We start from the raw sequence: 14092 nt of genomic DNA, 5'->3' as shown, positions 1-14092 counted from the left end.
TATGTTATAACATCTTATCAATCTTCAATTAATAAAATGTTGGAAAACTCCATTTTAATCCTCTCAACTTTCATTACTTTTATAATCTTTTTTTTTTAAAGTTCAAAAACTCTCAATTTAGTATATCAAACTTTTTAAAACTTACAATCTCACCGCCTCCCTTTAGATGTTAAATCCCAATAGAGGGGTGAGAAATCCCCAACGACAAACCTTCATTTTAAAAAACAAAAAAAATTATTGTAATTTAGGGATAATTTATTTTATAAAATTTAAAGGGGTATAAAGATTATTTTATCCTTTGACCATCTGATATGTTAACCTCAAACCTTAATGGGTTGAGTGAAATTACAAAAAATTAAAAATTCGATACATTAAATTGAAAGTTTTTGAATTTTTTCATAAAAATAGAATGTTAGGACTAGAGTCTGGAAGCATATTTTGTTCCAGTAAATTGAATACACTTGCATATATAATTTTGTCAGTTACACCATAAATTTGATTTGGCAACCACATTTTCCATCCCCACCAGCCTCTTTTACACCATGAAAAACAAAAACAACTACTTAATTTATTTTCCAATGTCGATCGTCATGAGTATCATGTTCTTTTCATGGTTCATGTTCAACTGGTGAGAAGCACTCGTGGGGATTTGTCCAGAAATAATCCTCTTCCTTGGGTTTACCTGGAACCTCCAATCTTCTAATTGGGTCTCCCATGCGATCTGCGTGGGTTGCCTTCACCGACGCAGAGAATTCATCCCAGGTCAGTATTCCATTGTTGTACTGATCTATCAACTCCACAAGAATCTTTCTGTCTAGAAGGATCGTTTTCTTGAATCCTAAGTATCTGGAAACCAAAAAAACAAAACATAAATGCCTTTTGCGAGATGATTTGATCGTCTAATAGGAAATTCAAAAAAATATGACTAAAGAATAAGTGGACATGCACCGTCTGTGGCCTTCAACAACTTTCGCCATGTTTCCTCCATATGTAGGAACAAAAACATCACTTTGTATCGCGACATGGTAATCCAATGCTGCCATCTGGTTTGAATGGTTTTGGAAGGGCATAAGCTCTGAAGGTTCCAGTAATGTTTCCTTTCTCACCTGTTTTACAAATATAAGAAAAAGTAACGCATGTATATATATACATATTACGTACGCCGTATATATATGTATATCTTTGAAGTTGCTTCTTAATTAAGGTTCGATCAATACAGTACTTACGATATTTGGAAAAGCTTCTTTCAGGGTTGCCATTCTCCTTTCTGCCTTGTATATTTCTCCAGCCGCAATATACACTTGGATATTACGATCAATGTCAAATGCCCGCAACGCTAGTGCAGTTTCCTCAGGAGTCAGAGGGCATAGACCATCTTTCCTTTTCTTCACGGAATCTATTTCTTTTTCTTTCCACCATGGGTAAGCATATCTTGTACATAAATTTATCAGGGTTAGTGAACGAATTAAGTTTTATAAGTAACAGAATATAAATTAAATGATTAAATTCTTTTTGAAATAAGTGGTGATTAAAGTAGAGATTCTAAATTCAAACCACATCTACGTCATTCACTTTCAATTTTAATTAAATATTTTACACGTTGGACATTGGACCTCATCTATTAAAGTGAGAGTTTTGAGTTCATACGTGAGAAGAGTTTTAGAATATAAATTAAATGATTAAATCCATACATTAATTTTGTTGACAATTAACTTTAAACTTTTGAGATAAATGATGATTTAACAATATTTACGATAATAATTCGTGCTAAAAGGGCGAAGACAATCTCTCACCTCATTTTGGTAGTCTCTTCAATCTCTTGTTCGTTGCAACCTTGGGTACAACCTGAGAAGGCTACCATGTCCATTTCATATCTGAGATGAAGAACCAAGAAAGGCCCTCTTTTTCTCAAAGTATTGACAACCTTGTTGGCCACTTTCTCAATCGGGGGAGCAAACCTTAAAGCCTCATAGTTTACACGACAGCGTAGTTTTTGGACCTCTTTGGGAATCCCATTATTCGCAAGCCTAGCATCAGTTTTTTGCAAATGCAAGACTTCGTACGTCTTTATCCGAGGAAGAATCTGTATGCAAACAAACAAACATATATATATAAAAGAGATTAATATATATCTTCATATAACATGAGTCTCGACCTTTGCTACAAACGACGACGGATGAGGAACCAACCGTGTTGTAGTAATATGTCATGTTAGACCAACTAATGGGGGGCATGGAATAGAGGGACTCTAGTTCTACTTTCTTCTTCTGCTCAGGAGGGAGTTCTTTCAATATCCGAACCTCGTCTCTCAAAGAAGTGATGAAATAATCCACATCAAATATATCTTGGAACTGACTGCATGCATGCGCGCATATATATATATATATATATATATATATATATATATATATATGATCAAGTAACCAAATTTGGTAAGAAGTTAATTAATCGAAAAAATAAGCTTCAGATGAACTAGTATATAGTACTGAATATGCATGCATGTTCAAATTCACTCACCTGTAGTCATTCCAAAAGGAAGTGTTGTCCAATTCTGGAACTATAAGCGAGACATTTAGGTATCTTGCAATGGCAACCATGTCACAAATCTGTGAAGAACCACGGTAATTAAGAATGTGAAAAAAGAAAAATAAAGAGAAAATGAGAAAAGAACGTGCATGGTTTGGTTTTAATGGCCTATATGCACCACAAAAAAGCTCAAAGGAACTCATACTTAATTATAATGAATTGAAATTTATTCACAAAGTCAACTATAATAATTTACATATTTTGCATATTAATTGCAAATAATTAAAATACCATAATTGACTCATTTCCATCAATCCATGATTTACTCATGTTGCTTTGGAAATTAAGCAAATAATTTTCACCGAGAGGCTTTTGATGGAGCACAAAGACTCATAGGGAAGTAGAGTAAAATCTAGGCCACGAGAAAATGCTGTGGAGAAAAAAAAATTACTTACACCAGATCTCATCTGATTCAATCCTCCATTGGACGAAATCATCAAATATCCATTGTTTTCATAAACTCCTGGAAGCAAAGATGTATGAAACCGTTTAAGATTAATGCTGCTTCTTTTGAATAAGAAAGCGTACGTAACACAAAAAATGATCAAAGGATGTAATTACAAAGTACACTCGGAGAGGTATATATATCAGATGTATAAAACATATGCATGATCATGCACATATATATACAACACCATATTTGACAAAGATTATATTACGTATATACATACAACTAACTCTCAAAGACAAAGAGCTGTATGCGCTTCAATATGCGTACATGTACGCAAATATTGTCTTTAATTAGCTTCATTGTGGTCTGAATAGATTTATTCATTTAATTCATATTTTGACATTATCTTTTAATTAATAAGGTCTATCACGTAAAATATTTAATTAAAATAAGATGTAAGCTGCTAATAACAGAATTAAACAAGGTTCGAACTCAGGACTGTCATAATATCATATTAAATCACTACTTAGCCCATTAGTTTTCATAATTGCAAATTAATCACTTACTTTCTGGTGGAAGAGAGTATGCGATGCGATGCTGGCTGAATACTGTTGGACCCAACGTCCGGCCTATAGCTGTCAGCTGAATTGCAATGGCCCACAGCAGCACCACTGCCGTGGCTCGAACTGCCCATAGTTTCAACCGTTCCAATCTAGACCTAGCAACCATCATACTCTTCAACTTTTCAGCTTTGATCCCCGCATTTATCAAACTCTTCAACTTTTCGGCTTTGATCCCCCAAATGATGAAATCCTTCAATATTTCAGCTTTGACTGCACCCATATACTTCAACGTAATCCTCCTATATGGCTTCTCCTTCTCCGAATCCTCGAGATCATTCTTGGTGTAATCCATCTTCAATAATACTTGGTGTAAGCTTATTATATATACGGTATATATATGTAGTATTATTGGTTGTAAGAATATTGAAGTATCAAGAAAGAGTTGAGAGTTTGAGAGGGCTTAAAAATGGTGATCAAGCTGAATTTCCCGACCAGGTTTCCGGAGATATATATATACTCCGGAGAGGTGGTTTTAGGACTACAATGGCATGCATGCAAGAAGAGTATGAGAATGCACGGTTTTTAAATGAGGGAATAATAAGATTCTATTCGTCCACTTGTTAATCACATTGATTGGTTTCCTTTTCTTGTGGACTTAATCCGCTTTATTATACTACTTAATTAATGTATATATAAAAGATTGAGACCTATGGAAAACTACGTACATGATGGGATTGGGCGAAAAATGGGGTACATGAAAATCAGCAATCAGCATCGCCAGATGTGTTTGAAATATTTTCTTTTAAATTTGCTCTAAAAAATCTTGTTAAGTTGATCGATCAGACGCACAGTTTCTGAATAATTAAGTTTTAGAAAAGATTTGTTGGTTTTCTTATTTTGGGTAGTATACTGGTATATATCTTATGTGTTTAGAGTCTACAAAATCGATCTTCACCCTTATAAGGACTTCAAACAAACTTAACGCTAGGGCTTGCAATTTTTTATGTAACTTGTGAGTCTGATACGAATTTAATATAAAATTAATTGGTTAGGATATGACTCATCCAATTAAATAGGTCGGGTTATGATTAACATATATAATTTTGTACCAATACCTCAACGTGATCCCAACCCGATACACGACATAATTAAGTGCTGGTAATTTTTGATACGATTATCAAATCTGACACGAATTCAACACAAAATTAACAGATTAGAATAAAGGAGTATGACCCCCTTTAATTAAATGAATCAGATTATAATTAATCTATATATATATATATACTCCTATATTCATGTATCGACATGATTCAAACTAACCCATAAACACAACCCTGAACCTATGAATAATTACACAGATAGAGAATTGTAGGTCATTATTACTACAAATGATAACACTGATTTGATGTTTCACAAACGTCTTATATATACTTTTTTTTTATTATTTTTTATGAGCGTCCCAGAGATCGAAATTAAAGTTTGATTAAAATAATGGTCAAAATCATCAATTAACTTGAACTAATTAAGAACTTGGTAAAATGATTCTCTTGATCCCAATCCTTATAAGCTGCTTAATTAAGTCGAAAAATTAAGAATATTAAGATCAACGGTTGAATTGCAATATGATTGATTGTACAGATTAGATAGCATGACTCGATAATTGACATATATGAATGCATGATTTTATTAGTTGGTACCACCATATATGTAATCTTTGTCCATAAACAATTCAATTCAAATGATTGAGGTAGCGAATATTAATAAGGTTACTGTACTGCATTGAAAAATAAAATTGTGACTGTTACCACATGTTCGTAACAGAGTTGTGACTCTAATCACGTGCTATTCTCTCTCTCTCTCTCTCTCTCTCTCTCTCTAGATGCATAGAAATTAAATTTGGGAATAGGAATGATTTATTATTTTTTTTTTTTGAGAAGAAAGTTAATCTTTCCATTAATTATACTGGAGTATAACCAACACAGAAGGTTACATAAGTTACTACCAAACTGGTGTACAACCAAACCAAGTAAAAGTTTAGACCAATACAGACAGATGCTACAACTAAACTTAGCCAAACAACAATAACCAGGTTAAAAACACCACAGAACAACCTGTCATAAACATAAAATAAAAAGATTTCGAAAAAAAAAACTATATATAAATTGTGGTTTTTCTTTTATTTCCTAATATATAAATTGTTTATACTATTTGATTTCTTTTCTTTCTTTATTTTTCATCTATAGCCAAATAAAACATGTTCACTCCCTTCTCTCTTTTTTTTTTTTTTTTTTTGTTTGTGAAATATGGGAAAGATGAATGGGGAAGCAGTAAAAACTGACGTGAGATTAACAAAAAAAAAAAGACTTTGGAAGGAATGAAACTTATCCATATGCAAAGAACAAAACCGAGGGAGAGGGAGAGGAAGAGAGTTTTTGTAGGAATTGGGGATTATGGTTTTAGCAAGCACGAAAAAAGTTTAGCACCTTATTAATAAAAAAAAAAAAATGCATGGGATGTGAGCATTCTTGTAATTGAAGAAATAAAACATTCCAAGGAATAAGGTTGAGAGGAAATCTACATTCTCTTGAATATTTGACATGGTCCGTTTGGATATTGAATTTTTTGAATAAAAATAATATTCTGAATCTATTTGCGGATTTCGAAACAATAAAAATGTGTTTGGATGTTGAATAGAATTCAAATTCTTTTTGAATTTGTGTTTGGGTGTTGAATTTTTGAGATTAGAAAAAAGTGTTTCTTAATAGTAGGAAATGATTAGATTGTATGAAAAGTTGTGTATAATGATTGGTGTTATGAAAATTAATGTTGGTAATGATTGAAATAATCATGGCATTTGAATATTTTAATATTTAAATTCGGGTTTTATTCGGGTTGGATGTGGATTTCCGAGTTTTTGAATAAAACCTGATTAGAAATATTGAAATTTTTTTGAAAACGAAGTAATCTTTTAAGATTTTTTACTCTTCCAAACACCCCCACACGTTTTTTTGGACTACAAAAAAGTTTACCAACCGTGAGTTGGCATTAATATTTGAAAGGATGAAAGATGGAACCCTTCACCTAAAAAATGTGAATAATAATAGTTAAATAAATAAAAACATTCATCAACTTAATTAGCCCTGTTCAATTGCTTGACCAATGGGGTTTTTCATCAACATTTAATTTAAAGCGTGGTCCCCCATAATTTATGCTCTTAATTATGAACCATTTCGTCAATATTAATAAAATTGAATGAAATAGAATAAAAATTTATGAGGCTTCAATGTGATGGACGCTCTCTAAATCAAAGTATCTCTCCCATTTTAGCATGGGATGTTGAATATCCCAAAATAAGTACATAGAGCAGTTTGCTTCTTGCATAACAGAACAAATAAAATAAAATAAAATAAAATAAAATAAAAATTCCGATGCTTGAACCGGTACAATTCTATTTCCCGATTCAGATAATTTTAATATATACCAAAAATAAAAAATGGTCTTATAAGATATGAAATTGCTATGAATATTTAGACAATAATATGGAGGAATGAAAAGGTAATTGTTTCAATTAATCCAAAATCCCTAAACTTGAAGAGCAGGGTATCTTGTTCGTAGACTGCATGGCATATGCATGTAAAACAAGCATTGGCGCAAACAGTTTGTGAAAAAAGTCTCTTCATATCTATCTTTCTATCAGTAGAAGCTTGTGAATCCCTCCTACCAGAAACTATAGAAATTTGTAGACCTCTCAACGCAAACAAAAAGCTTGGGAATCTCTAAACCTAATTCATACTCCCATTCTGTACAGAAAACATATACATGCAGGCTCAGTGCTTTCGCAAAATTCTTTCATTGATTTGAGACAGCCTTCCCACGGCAAGCTTATTTTGTTTATTTATTGTTCAACATCCCTAAAACCTTCATCAGAAAAGCGTAATCATAAGCCATTTCCTCACATTGACCATAGCGTCCACCTTCGCCAAAATGTCCTCCAGTCATATTTGTCTTCAGAAGGACTGCACGCGAACATTCAGAACATGTACTATCCCGTACTTTGGCCGCCCATTTTGCAGCCTCCCAAACTCCAACCCTGAGAATGAAAATTAAGAGCCACAAGTATAAGTCTATGGCTATAATCTTTATATGTAGGCAGTATGCCTATTGAATAAGAACATCTGCTTAAACGAGGAAAAAAAAACACATGTATACATGCACACTGCATGTAAGTATTGATGACATCAAAAAGCAGACGATAGAAATTTGCCTCGAGTCATGAAATGATGCTGTAACGAGCATTGAAGGATAACAAGTGTCGGGAGTAATGTTATCATAAGGAGAATAACTCAAAATAGACTCAAATTGGGACTGTATCTGAGGATTCCCAAATTCTTCATAATCCAGTATGGTGAGAGGCAAACTAGGATCCAACAATGTGTTGCATATATCAAGAAATGGAACCTGTTACAAGAATTACCCAAACATCAGTGCCAACAATTTAACAATAAGAAAACTAATAATTCAAATTAGCCAAAGTAATACTACGAATCACCAAAGCAACTAAGTTAAAGCAATGCTACCTATCAACAAAGCATCGGTTCCTTCTCTCTTTCACAGATAAATTAGCAGTAAAAGATCAACATCATACATAAAGTATGTACATATACTAGTGAAACTGACATATTATTCAAACACAAACCACTTCTAAAATTTGGAAGTTTTTCTTTCTTTCCATCTCCATATCAATCTTACAGAGCATAAGAATCTAGATAGTAAAGCCTATATATAGAACCAAAAACCACTTCACTTCACTGGATCAGAACACTAACAAATGGATGGCAAAACATTTTGCTTTAAGGGCTAACCTTCAAAATAGCAGCACGAAATAGATCTGGGTACATATTGATAGCCGCCCCAACAACTACACATCCTGCACTATATCCAATAGCACCAAGCCGATCTCTATGAACATAGCCCTCACTAACTAGGTAGTTGGCACATGATCCAAAGTCATATACGGAATTCTGTTTGTACAACCCACTGCCAGACTTATGCCACGAAGAATCACTACCGCCGCCGCCCCTGCTCACACAAAACTTCTTGTGTCATGTAAATACATGTAAAGGTATCAGAATCAATGCCACACTCATTTGATTTCAGCCAAGAAAGCAGCTTCCTGGCATATTAAGTGCAAAACATTCATTCTCAAAATTGAAATCAGAATAGGTAGTAAATACAATTGCATGCTTATTTTAAAAAATACAGATAATACCAAAACATTGATGAAGGCAACCTAATACATAGGATCAACTAGAGCTTAGAATAACCCATATCATGTCATGACACATTTCATGGACATAGACACAAGACAAGTTTAAATAATATCAAATACAAACAGGCAAAACTTCTACATATGCAAAGTTTAAAAAAATCAGCCCTCTTCTCGCCCTGGTGGTTGGGTAATCATATAGCCCTCCAGAAGGTCAGAGGTTCAAAAGCTGGCAAAGAGAGGAGTTCAAGCTTAGCATATTGCAAAATTAGAAACAAATAAACTGGCAAAACACATTAGCAATCTGATTGGTTTCATTTCATGTATAGAGATTACGTATGTTAATGTCCACTTCAAAAAATCAGTGCCAAAAATGGACAAAGGAAAAAACTTAACGCAGATCCAACCTCACATCAGCAAATGCCACCACCCATCCACGATCAAGCAAACTCAGGCGATCTGCACACCAGCTTTTTTCTAAAATTTCCCCATATGCCCCATAGCCATGTAAAACTCCAGGAGACTGACCCTTCTGCCAGGATTTTTTAGAGTACAAGATGGTCAGAGGAATCCTCACTCCATCATAGGAAACAACTTCCTTTCTTTCACAACAGTATGCACAGGAATATTCCTTCCATCTCTGTGATTCAAAATTCTGGATATTTTCTCCCTCATTTTGAGAACAAATCGTATCTAGCTCAGAAGCTGCTAAGCATGTTCTATTAACAGAAACACCCATCACTTCCTCTTGCTGCACAATCGAGTATGTCTGTCTTGACATGTCATAGTCAACAATCATATCAGGCATCTGCGGATTGCGAAAGAAAGGATAAAGATTTTTATATCAAAACCAAGGAGTATTTCTAATTCCAAAGTAGATGAAAATAGTATAATTAGACGTAAAAAATTGAATTTTATTTCAACGAAATTGACAATATTCATAAGCATTTTAGCATTTTTTATCGATTTGGTGGGGGGACCAGAATGGTACAATATTGGAGCAATACTTGCTTACTTGAGAGTATGTCAGGTCTATTGAACTTCAATAGTTTTACCAATCAAAGTCCTCCAAAGCAACTTTTTTTTTTCCCCGATTTGAAGTGCAATTCAAACACAATCACAAAACAGCAAAGGAAGACTTCTAACTATTATCAAACATCTGAAGAGTATTCTCAGCTCTCTTTTTGTCAAGCATCACAACTTATACCTCAAAAAAGTATTCCTTATGTATAAGAATGGTGACCAAGAATGAAACTATACTGGAATATGTGCATTATAAGTGTCTTGAAAACAGAAGTCCCACTATAGCAGGGATGGTTCTCCTTTCCTAAATAAATAATCTACACAGGCTAAGAAAGCAAAACTAAAGGAGATGACAATTGAGACACAAATGGTGTTGATAAACAAAAGATCTTGCATCACAGGTATTCTAGTCTACAAAATATAAAGAAGTGTTAGTATATCACACTAAAAATTGATTTTGTAAAGAGTTATATGATAGCATAGCCAAATCCAGATCAGCCCAAGTTCTCCAAAGTTAAGCGGGAATTATTGCCTACACCGTCTCTTGCAACTCAAAAAGAACTGAAATCTAAAATGGGGATTCATGGGGGAGAGAAACAAAAAGCATGATGTATATTTGTGTAAATCTAATTATAATTATTAGAAGTTATACCACTGGAGAAGAAAGCACCACACGGTAAACCAAGCTCATAAAGTCATGGTTTGAACCTGGAACAACACTACATGAATTTGAGGGCAGGGGGAAATACCATGGATTAAGATTATCAATCTCCATTTGATGCTGCAAAACATTCAATATGCACAGAAAATGAGTACAAATACATTTGTTATGAACAGAGCATAAAATAATTTAATTTTTCTCTATTGTAAACAGAATTTACATATTGATTAGAACCACCATGACATAATCTGAACTAGAAATAAAAACAGCTCAGAGAAGGGGAAAATCAAGCATTTGTAGAACCAGAGATATCTAATGATCCAGTGTCCCAAAGATGAGTAAATAAGTTATGTTGACTGTATTTTCTTACACACATACACTGATACACGCATGCATATGTTGCACTTATTTTAGTCAATTAAAAATTCATTGCTTCTCTCCTTTTATACATCTATATGATCTGAAGTGACCAACCATAAATCTATCATTTGCATATGCAGTACTGCACCACATGCCTTCTGTTCTATAGCAACGATAGGATGGAAAGCCATTTTATCACATAGCTTGTCACAATAGATTTCATTAAAACAGGAACAGGTGTATAGATTCCTCAATGGCTATGATAATTACCATGATCAAATCCAAAATTCCTGTTACTGACATAACATCACTCTGCACAAAGTATTCAGCCAAATTTTGTGGCAACTTTTATTTTTTATCCATTCTATTACACTTCATTTGATGATCTTATATTCGTTTTAATCTGTAATAAAAGATCCTACAAGCATGGGTTAGGTGAAAATGGAAGTACACAGATATGAAAGATGCAATGAGAAAGATTACAATCTAGTAACATATTTATCTATACATTTCATCGTTAAAATTCATCATTTGTTTCTCTCTTACTCAGGACGATGTTGATTGTAACATGATGTCCTTTGACACTACAGAGCATAAAAGGCAAAACAAAGATGAAATATCATCACTCTTTAATGTTCATATTTTTATGGTAAAGCGTAATGCAATAAAGCAGAGATACAAATACCTTACAATTAACATTAATAGGCAAATCGATGGAACAAAACATAGGAAAGCCCTTCTTATTGACAGAAAGCACCAGATGCCCATTAAAAATGTCCATATCTTGTAAGCTAATATCTTCTCCCGGAAGGATGACATTCTAAAAGGAAAACAGAAGTATTTGAAAGATGAGAAAAATGGATACATGAAAGAGAGGCAATCAAACAGTAAATTAGAAAATATACATGGGTCGGAGAACAAACATCACCTGCCAATTTTCTGGCTGTATATCGTCAACTCGGCATTTAGCCAGGTAATAGTTTCCACCAGAACACTCCATATTCTCAGACAAAGGAGCATTTGTAAGAATATAAAATATACCGTAGTGATGTTCCAAAAAATACTGTACACCACAAACACGCTCACATACTCTACGCAAACCATCTAATGGGTTGGCAGCATCTATTACGTAAACCTGCCATAAACGAGACAAGATATAAGTCCACCATATGAGAATAATAACATATGCTAGCAAAGGAAAACAAAAATTAAATATGTAAGTTCCTTCCTCGGATGAAGTTCTTGAGTTTGAATTCACAGTTATGAACTTGCCATCTTTTGTGCTTGTTATGTCCACACAAAAGCTGGAATCACTTTCTGTAAATACCAGGACGTCATCCGTATCATGAAATCCTAATTTGGTACAGAGAACCCTGCCCAAAAAGGGAGAAAAAAGGGTAAGAAAGTATCATGACCCCCAAGGAAAAAGGATCCAGAACAGTCGCCTTGCCTGTAAGGTCGTTGATTATCATCTGATATTGTATAAAACAGAGTATTTCCATCTTGGGCCCATGCCAAACTAACAACCCCATCAACTCGTAATTTTGAAATAATGCATCCACTTCTAAGATCCTTAATTTGAAGCATGAATCGTTCACTGCCGGTAATATCAAGTGTGTATGCAAGAAAATTGTGGTCGGGTGAAATTCGACATGTACCCACGTGCACATAACCTGCAACATTGAATGCCAATATAACAAAAAAATATTAGCTAATAGAAGGTAATATCTATGAGAAATAAATTATTGGTGCTCTTCTAGCGTAAAGAGGTACGAGAGAAGCTTGCCATATTGCTCTGCAATTTCATTCCAGTCTAGCAAAGGTTCCTCCCTTCCAAATCCTCCTCTTGCATGATGAAGAAAAGTCTTCATCCAACCACTTTTCTGAGTATCTAACCTCCTACACAGAACCGGGTATTCCTTTCCCTCTGGAATGTATTGGTAATACAACCTGCTCAAATGTAATGAAGAAATATTGCGAATTTCAAAAAATTGCCCCTACCCCCAATCCCATTAAAGCAGAAAGATAAAAGTTAGCTGCACAAATCAAAATTGGTACGAGTGTACCACTCTCTTCACTCCTGCATTCCCCTTGCCACATTCACAAGGAATTCAAGTCTACGCCTATTAGATAATGCTTTAATTATAATAGGTTGGATGGACAGTGTGCATTTTAAGGCTTTCCAAGCATTTCAAATTTTCAACCCACTCACTAACCTGCTACAAACTAAATTAGCTCGCCATTTGATTCCCATGAGCCAGGGACTCCACCATGAAAATCCAAAGTCTTTTCATTTTTTACACCAACAAGCACTTGTACAAATATACAATTCACTAACATAGCATTCCAACCAGTCAAAAGACTACGTTTATATTACAAGTCGTAATTTATGAATGTATCTATCAATCTACCTATAATATATACGTCTCTGTGTGTGTAGACGCGCACACACGAAATTCACATAAAAATTAAAAGAAAATTTGTAAAACTCTGCCAAAAAGACGAAATGGGTTGGTGCAAAATGAACAAACCAGGGTCCCCAGCGCTCAGGAGGAATGGAAATGGTGGCAGGCATTCGGCTTTTCATCTCGGAAAACATCGTGCATTGCAGATTGTGGGTGTCAGCCATAAAAGCTTCAGCGTACTTGTTTTCTTGGGTGAGGTACTCAGAAAGATCAGGGTCGTTGGTGTTGGACATCCAATGGAAAGGATCTTGCCACGTCCTCCCATGGGCCGTTACTGTGAACGAGACTTTCTTTGGGACCGGAGGGGCTTGTGGGGGCGGCGAGAAGGGGTGGCCTCCGCAGAGGGAAGAGAAGAGGGAGGAGGATGCGTTGGGGAGGAAGAGAAAAGAGAGGGACAAAGTATACCCTTTGATTGAGCGCTTCGGGCTTAGGAGTGAGGCAAGAGCCATAGAGCTTGGAGCTGGAGGTTTGAGAATGGAGTGGCCCGAGTGGGGTGAGGGGACTTCAGACTTCAGAGTTTCGAGCGGTGTTTTTGTTAGAGCACTATAAGCAGATTCTGAACTCATTTCTCTAATTTAGATAAAATTTAAAGAATTAAATCACTTTTTTTTTTCTTATAAAAAACACTCGACAGCAGTTTTCTTTTATCTTTCCTTATAGATTAAAATATTATTTTTTTACATTTTATTTATTTATTTTTGCTTTTTCTTCATCTTCTTCTTGATTAATGAGACCAATATACCCAAACCCATCGACCCAGGACAAAAACCGAGCAAT

At 34.6% G+C, this 14092-nt stretch overlaps 2 protein-coding genes across 2 annotated transcripts; both read right to left on the bottom strand.

The window, feature by feature from the left end:
- Positions 1 to 419: 419 nt before the first annotated feature.
- LOC133858479 (rhamnogalacturonan I rhamnosyltransferase 1-like) lies at positions 420 to 4071 on the bottom strand. The gene is made up of 8 exons (XM_062293952.1): positions 3544 to 4071; positions 2982 to 3049; positions 2518 to 2606; positions 2190 to 2355; positions 1794 to 2083; positions 1227 to 1431; positions 949 to 1106; positions 420 to 846 (listed from the first exon to the last, which is right to left on the bottom strand). The coding sequence occupies exons 1-8, from the start codon at positions 3890 to 3892 to the stop codon at positions 609 to 611; spliced, it is 1563 nt and encodes a 520-aa protein (XP_062149936.1). The 5' UTR covers positions 3893 to 4071; the 3' UTR covers positions 420 to 608.
- Positions 4072 to 7027: 2956 nt separating this feature from the next.
- On the bottom strand, positions 7028 to 13844 carry LOC133869938 (uncharacterized). Its single transcript, XM_062307037.1, has 11 exons — positions 13382 to 13844; positions 12637 to 12800; positions 12301 to 12523; positions 12081 to 12223; positions 11779 to 11987; positions 11536 to 11670; positions 10482 to 10610; positions 9214 to 9614; positions 8403 to 8619; positions 7805 to 7998; positions 7028 to 7630 (listed from the first exon to the last, which is right to left on the bottom strand). The coding sequence occupies exons 1-11, from the start codon at positions 13762 to 13764 to the stop codon at positions 7432 to 7434; spliced, it is 2397 nt and encodes a 798-aa protein (XP_062163021.1). The 5' UTR covers positions 13765 to 13844; the 3' UTR covers positions 7028 to 7431.
- Between the last annotated feature and the right edge of the window lie 248 nt (positions 13845 to 14092).

Source organism: Alnus glutinosa, chromosome 1 (genome assembly GCF_958979055.1).
Source record: "Alnus glutinosa chromosome 1, dhAlnGlut1.1, whole genome shotgun sequence".
Lineage (NCBI taxonomy): Eukaryota > Viridiplantae > Streptophyta > Magnoliopsida > Fagales > Betulaceae > Alnus > Alnus glutinosa.
This window is presented reverse-complemented; position numbering and strand designations above follow the sequence as displayed.

Bases quoted from the DNA above. Each gene is read 5' to 3' on its own strand.
- LOC133858479 (XM_062293952.1), bottom strand. From the start codon at position 3,892: ATGGATTACACCAAGAATGATCTCGAGGATTCGGAGAAGGAGAAGCCA. The intron at 3,050-3,543 runs GTAAGTGATTAA...CTTTGCTTCCAG, and splicing joins ATACTCTCTTCCACCAGAAA to GAGTTTATGAAAACAATGGA. The intron at 847-948 runs GTGCATGTCCAC...TTTGGTTTCCAG, and splicing joins GTTGTTGAAGGCCACAGACG to ATACTTAGGATTCAAGAAAA.
- LOC133869938 (XM_062307037.1), bottom strand. From the start codon at position 13,764: ATGGCTCTTGCCTCACTCCTAAGCCCGAAGCGCTCAATCAAAGGGTAT. The intron at 12,524-12,636 runs GCAAGCTTCTCT...TCAATGTTGCAG, and splicing joins TGAAATTGCAGAGCAATATG to GTTATGTGCACGTGGGTACA. The intron at 7,999-8,402 runs GTTAGCCCTTAA...TTCTTGTAACAG, and splicing joins TTCGTGCTGCTATTTTGAAG to GTTCCATTTCTTGATATATG.